Source organism: Malurus melanocephalus, unplaced genomic scaffold (genome assembly GCF_030028575.1).
Source record: "Malurus melanocephalus ecotype Western Australia unplaced genomic scaffold, MMel_1.1 scaffold_352, whole genome shotgun sequence".
Taxonomy (NCBI): Eukaryota; Metazoa; Chordata; class Aves; order Passeriformes; family Maluridae; genus Malurus; species Malurus melanocephalus.
Genome location: NW_026623584.1, coordinates 97,562 through 104,594, shown reverse-complemented (window position 1 = coordinate 104,594; position 7,033 = coordinate 97,562). Strand labels below are relative to the sequence as shown.

Sequence of the window (7,033 nt, the reverse complement as noted above, 5' to 3'; positions counted from 1 at the left end):
TAGCATGGAACCAGCACTGTTGCCAACAACGATCATACTTTCTTTGCAGATGAAGTAAGAGGTGTTTATCAAAGAAATAAGGATATAAAAAAATAATCTATTAAAGGCAATTAATTATTCATTTTATTCTCACAAATTCCCAGAATACTGCTGAACTAGAGTAAGTTTGGTCTACCTTCAAGAATTGTATCTGCTTAAAAAAATTAACTCTTATCAGTGGGCAAAATTTTAATAATGACACCATAAAACAACTTTACAAAAATCATGTACATATTTTGACAATTWAAATAATAAATTTATATATATATATATAAATTTGTTCTTACTTCGTAGAAAAGCAACTTTTGACAGTTTTAGATTGTTCCTGTTGTAGCTGAAAAAAAATAAAAACCTATTTTTCTCCAATAGGGCACTTGAAAGTTCGACAGCTCATCAAATCCACAACAAGAGACTTACTGTAATGGGTAAACCAGTAAAACTGATCCAGAGACAATGACTGGAGAACAACAGAATCCCAAATGTCTGCCTTGTACAGTACTGCTTTGACATGAGGAATGAGGAAACGTGTGTGTCAGAAGAAACCTGTTTTTGCTTGTAGGGTGGTGGAAACCCGGCTATGTAATACAGGAACCAAAAGATGTGAAATATTACACAGCTCTTGTGGCTGCAATGTTTCATTTTCCCCTGTGGCAGCTGGAGCAATGACTATAAGGCTTTAAAGCCAAACTGGAAAACTCCCACTCCTTTCAGTTTAACAGTGTAGTACATCATCATTGACCAGATTACAAAATTCAAGAGAAGTAAACAACTGGAATTTTTGGGAAGGGGATATGGAACATGAAGAAGAAGAAAAATACTAGAAAAAAGAATATTCTAGTTCTAAATTGATTTTACGATATCAAAACCTCCCCACATTTCAATGATGACTTATGCACCAGTTTGCCCTGATTCAGAAACACTACCAAGGTATTCCAGATGTGACAGAAACCTTCAGCTTCGAAGTACAATAAAAGTTAAATATTTGAACTGGACCACTAAATTAAGATACTATTAAAATACAACCACAAGGGTCAATAGAAACCAGACGAYTTCTTTGTGTAAGTGTAAAGAAAAGCTATTTGAATTATGTAAGTGAATAGCTAGATGTATTTCCACAACACAGCAATGCTTCAAATGCTCACCATACCAGCTAACTGTTCATATGGCAGAAATTCTGTTTTAATTATARGTCTCAGTTTTGTATCAGAATATTTACAGGTATTTCTCTATTTCTTTTGAAATTTGAGAGGTTACAGTTTTGGGGTTTATTTGTTTTGTGGAGGTTTTGGGTTTTATTGATATTTTTGTTGTTGGTTGTTTGGTGTGGGTTTTTTAAAATTTTGGGCACCTAATATTTAAGGAACACATATGCAAATCCACACAAGAGAACTCGGAAGGTATCTCAGTTTAAAATGCATGTTTTTTCTCTTTTTCATACAAACAACATTCCTTTTTGAAGTCCTGCCTCTCCTGCCCATGTTACATTCTCCAGTACAATTTCTTGTTCAGCGGTGCAGACTTCACACACTGATGTGTAGTAAGCACTAAGGAATTCCTGAGTCAGATTTATTCATCATTTCCTGTAAAAAGTAGAAGAGGGGGAGAGACGATGTGAAAAGGAGAGAACAGATAGACCCAAGTCAAGTTACGAAACAATCTAGAAACCACAATTTAGTAAGTAATAACACAGGAATCCACTAAGTCTGTCACCAACGAGGTGACCAAAAGCTGCCTTAAARTGCTATGTACAAATATTGAACATAGTGTCATCTTGGATTAGTGAATTTAAGAYAGTTTCACCTCAAGTGGCCTGCTTCAGTTAGAACAATCCTCTTAGGAAAGAGCAATAGGGATTTTTTCTCAACATTTCTTACTTGAAGAGTATAAGGCTTTTGAGACAGAAGCTCATGATGATTCTTCTGTCTATCACTTGTCCTCTATTCACCCCAATTAACATAGTACTTTTTAATAAAAGTGTCTGAAATGTAAAGAATTACATTTTCTTAGCACTTTTGGATGCTATCACAGATTTGTAAAATACAGAATTAGAACTGAATCTATTAAAAAATAGCCACTTGTTAATCAGCACTTTGCAAGATGAATGTCAGCTCATTTTAATAGGATTCATTCAGAAAACAGCTTATAATTTATATGCCAACATTTCAGCAAATTTTCATTTAAGCTTTTTAGTTTTAAAATATCCTTAAGGCAGAGTGGCAAGCAAAAGAAAATGGTGACACTATAGTAACCATTTTCTTATTATTTTACATTGCCAGTCTTTTGGACACTAGAAAAATGAACTACTACAGCAGATCATTCCAAATCTGTTATTAAATCAATAAATTGTGGCTGAAAAAATATTTTTCAGACGTTTCTCTGTTATACTTCTCTAACACAGCATGAAAACAACATAGAACTGAATGTTCTTACCTAGTGGTTCTATATCAGTAGAGAAGAAAAATTGGGAAAATGTAATTTGTAATAGAATTTTAAAAAATACTATGTATTATAACTAGTTGTTAAGACTCCCTCCCCCCCCCCCAGGTATTTACATATAAAAGTCATAGAAAGCCATACACTTACTTGACCTTGCACTGCTATAGCAACACAATTGGAAAATAATTTAAAAGATGCAGAAAGTACATGTTGTTAACATGCATTAAAATATTTCTTTCAAAATTGAAATACCTTAAATAGTGATCATTACACACACTTGTAAAGCCAATATGTGATGCTTCTGATTTCTATAAAACTTTTAAGGATTTCAAATTTCTTTTTGTTTCCCCTCTCCAGTAAAGACTTTCATCATTAGAAATCTAAAAACACATAACTGCAATTAAATTTTTGATGTGAGAGAAAGGGAAAAAGCCAAAACCATTTCCTCACTGACGGTGGTCTGTGTGGTTTTTCATAGGAGCGACTCTAAAAGATGGAGTAGCCATCCATCTGCCTCATCACGTGGGCTAAGCTGGGCAAGGCTCCAGAACAAAATTAATTGTCTTCATGTATTACTAAGTCAACAACAAAGATGGATGGTACATACACATCAGGGTCTTCTGAAAATGCTAATTAGAGGCTAAAGAGCTCCATGAAATTTTCCAAAAAGGTGTGATGGCGCAACCTATTAAAAGTAACACTTTAGAAAGCATAATACTATTTTAGCTAAATTTTCATTAATTCTGAAAATTAGTTTTGACTCTGAAAGTTTTGTTCTAGATTTCCATTTTCCCCATCTTCATTTTACAGAAATTAAATAATTATATTGTACCCTTTGTAAGCCAGGTATTGTTACAGTTGACTGTACATGTACATTCTATTAAATCAGAATGGTCTGCAGAATTTGCCATTTTTTTTGCAGGAAGAAAAATACCCTTTGAGAAAAATTGTAATTACTTTAGCCAATCAATATAACAAAGCACAGATATGTTCTGTATTCTGTGATACTATGATATTTTAGAAGTATATTAGAATCTATATTGTGTATCACTAAGAAAGAACCAAGACAAACCATAATTGCCAGGATGCATTGAGATTACCTTCTTGGTAGGCTCCATCTGCCATTACCAGGTGAAGAATTTTGGCATACAGGTGTTTCTGTTCATTTCCAAGACCAGTCTGAACAACGGTTGAACAAATATCAATATTTTCATCCTCATCTTCAAGTATAGCCTGGGGGAAATGAAATAGGTCAACTTTATTAAATGCAATTCATGGTTAAACCCAAAGTTTTGCTCCTTTATCCTTAAATCCAGTGTATTTTCTCTGTTAACATTTTAGTGTGCCAAAACAGATTAAAAAACTACGAAAAAAAGTCCTTTTCTCTAGTCACACAAAGTGATTAGTTAACCGGCACAACAAACAGACCTAGCTGCTTGTTTCTGAAAGTATTTCCACTTAAGCTTATTCCACAAACCTTTATTTTCTCATAAACTTCAATTAATTTATCAAAGCCTATTTCCTGCTCCAGGTTATATCTCAGCTCTTCTAAATGGCTGAAGATACTATCGCATTCTTCACATTCACTGGCAATCTCTCCATCACTATTATCTAGAAAGAAAGAAAACAACAGTAAGGCAGCCTCAGTTTTCCTACATTCTTAATGCTATTTCAAAGTCYCTAAAATAGATATCCTTTAAATGCAACCAAACAGCTAAGCTCTGGAGCACTGGGTGATGTTGACAGATACTCTGATAATGTGCAAGAAAATAGGAACAATCCCTTTTTTGGAAAAAATCCCAAATCCCAAATAGGAAGCATCCTGCTATCCCCTCTAAATCCCCACTGTGACAATTAGACATAAGGGTATTCAGCCTGAAAGAAMGCAAGGTATGGTCTTAAAAGTAGAATTTTAGTTAGCAAAGTAGGTCAAGTTCCATACCATCACAATATATTATCTGAGCTGAAACCCATGTAGCGTTTGGCAGCTGTCCCATGCTAGGGAAAGGAGTTCCTTAATGAAGCAACTGTCTTCTACGGAAAATAAGGGCACGTATGTTACCCATCCATTACTTTCTGCCCTGAGATATATCTTCTTCTATGGTGCAAGTCTAAAAAATGCAGTACTAATTTAGCTACTGAGTTCCTCATTCTTTTATGACTGTACCTTCTTTGTGTAGCAAATTAAGTATGCCCAATGCTGAAGTAAGATACCAGACAGAAATCAAGATAATTTTGCTTATAGGCAACAGAAACTTTAAAAATAGGTTTGTAACAGTCAAACATTAGGTAAATTTAACAAAAAAAGGATCTTCTAAAAATTACAAGACAGAATCCCTGTATAAAATCCCATTATAAAATGCAAGAAAAAAGACTTTCTTAAATATGCATTGAAATTTGGAAAGAGTTTGTCTACCAGGGAAAAATATACAACCTCTTTAATTTCAGAGCATATACTATCAAACCTTTAAAATAGTATTGCCTAGTAGATCACAGAGCTCATCAATTAGTATTAGAACTCTACTATTTACAATTCTTATATATTAGTAGTGTAAGGTATAATCCTGACCAAATCTTCTCCCATTAGAAATAACCCATTAGGTTATTTCTAATCCTCTATTAAACAGCTAGATCTTGAGCAGATTTTGGCTCAAATTCTGTCTGTTATACTTTTGAAGGCTGGACTGCCTTCCTCCCTGCCCCAACAATGAAACCTGCAATTCTTATGGAATATTTAGAAGGTAGGACACTGGTATTAAACACTATTGCTCGCAACATATCAACGTATAACATCAGTACTGTCACAAAATTAAAGGCACTAACTAAGTTTATTTTACCTTAAACTAATTCTTGGACTGTATTACATACATAATATCTTACAGGTATATTCATAGATGTTCAATTCGTTAAAACTTATCTTCAATAAAACAAAATTACACAAGAGCTATGTTTTAATTTTAATTACTGATTATCTACAACTTTTTATATCTGTATTTCTAAATGCATTTATTTTTACAGCAAAATACTTCTATTTCCACCAGGATTTTAAAAACAGAACTGAGACTTCAGGACRTTGTGCATATCTAATGTAAAATGCTAAAAGCAGTAATTAATTTATCTGTCTCATTTTCAGTCTGACTACATTAATACCCAATTTTGGCTAAGGACAAGGTGAATAATTTCATGTTCCTTCTGACTGCCTGTTAAATTACTTAACTATAGTTTAAGCTGGATCCCAGATACTCCAGTCATGTCAATTGCTATTTCTTTTCCACACTTACAGCCATGAATTATTCAAGACATACAATGCAGTCTGTCTTTGATCTTCCTTGAAGCCAAGTTTTAGACAGCTACAGAAAAAGGTGTAACTTACCACCACTGCCCAACAAACAGCCAGTCTTCAACTTGCAACATGAAACRTTGCTTAGATGTTGACCTTAACATTCAGAATGTCTGAATATTATCTTTTTTTAAACTTACGTATAAAAACTATTAATTAGAGCTTTACTTCATTCTAAGTGTACAAAGCTAAAACATTCTGTCTGAATTTTTAACATGAATAAATAACTTATAAAACAAGTATAACAGAAATTATACCTGACTGCCATTCTTCATTAAGTGCACTTTCACTGCTGGGGTTATTTTCATCTCCTTCATCCAGCTCAGTACCATTTGTTACACATTCCATAGCATTGGCCTTTAAAGTAGACTCCTCTTCCTCACTCAACTCCTCACTAGGCTGCTCTCTAAGCAATTGTTCCATTGAATCCCGGAGCTCCTGCAGATCTGTATCTGTCTCTCCAAACATACTAAAGGAATGTGATATAAAGGTTATATCATTAATCCTTTACAATACAAACCCTGTAGAAAGAGGTATTTTCTTTCATTAAACAGCAAACTGACTAGCCAATTTAGCTGAAGGGAAAAAAAGAAGAGATACACTCCATCCCCCACCCCTCCCCAGCTGTTTGTAACTTCAGTCCAACATGACTACAGCATTGATGCCATTATATCATGCAACACATAGGGAATAARCAGATACCATCTTTTAATGAGACTGTTGGGTAAGTCTTCAATTCAGCTCCATTAGTTAGACAATTTCAAAATCCTTGTACTTGTGCATGGTTATAGAGACAAATATAACATTTTCAATGTTATATTGAAATATAATTCAATATATTCTAGAGCAAAAGAAAATCTAGATCTAATCAGAATAGATAAGCCAGACTACCCAAGATGTGGGGATTAGTCAGTTCCAGGGTCAGATTCTGAAGGCCCTAAAAGAATTTGAGGCACTTGAAGAACATTCTAATACAACAGTAGAGGAGACAAATGAGCAAGATTCCCAGAACATAGAAAGAAAGGAAATATTTAAGAAAAATTTCTTTTTAGAGCAGCAATAGCAATCAACTTTGAGTTGCTTGAGCAACTCAAAATGCAAGTTGCAGACACCAGGCAGATGGCACCTTGGATGGATTTTGGAAAGGAAATTCAGACACCTTTTGTACGCAGTATACCCCATTAGCTTCTCAATTCTCTGGAACAAGAGTTAAAGTAA

At 34.1% G+C, this 7,033-nt stretch overlaps 1 protein-coding gene across 12 annotated transcripts in view; it reads right to left on the bottom strand.

The window, feature by feature from the left end:
* Positions 1 to 130: 130 nt before the first annotated feature.
* Positions 131 to 7,033, bottom strand: part of NEK1 (NIMA related kinase 1) — a 41,509-nt gene continuing 34,606 nt past the window's right edge. For 9 of the 12 annotated variants that reach the window (XM_057378273.1, XM_057378267.1, XM_057378274.1 and 6 more), the window contains 4 exons: positions 6,073 to 6,284; positions 3,953 to 4,086; positions 3,576 to 3,708; positions 133 to 1,619 (listed from right to left, as the gene is read on the bottom strand). In XM_057378273.1, coding sequence (XP_057234256.1) covers positions 1,606 to 1,619; positions 3,576 to 3,708; positions 3,953 to 4,086; positions 6,073 to 6,284 — 493 coding nt within the window. In that variant the 3' untranslated portion in view covers positions 133 to 1,605. Of the gene's footprint in view, positions 1,620 to 3,575; positions 3,709 to 3,952; positions 4,087 to 6,072; positions 6,285 to 7,033 lie in introns of all 12 variants that reach the window. The other 3 variants (XM_057378275.1, XM_057378278.1, XM_057378279.1) reach the window with 2 other exon arrangements.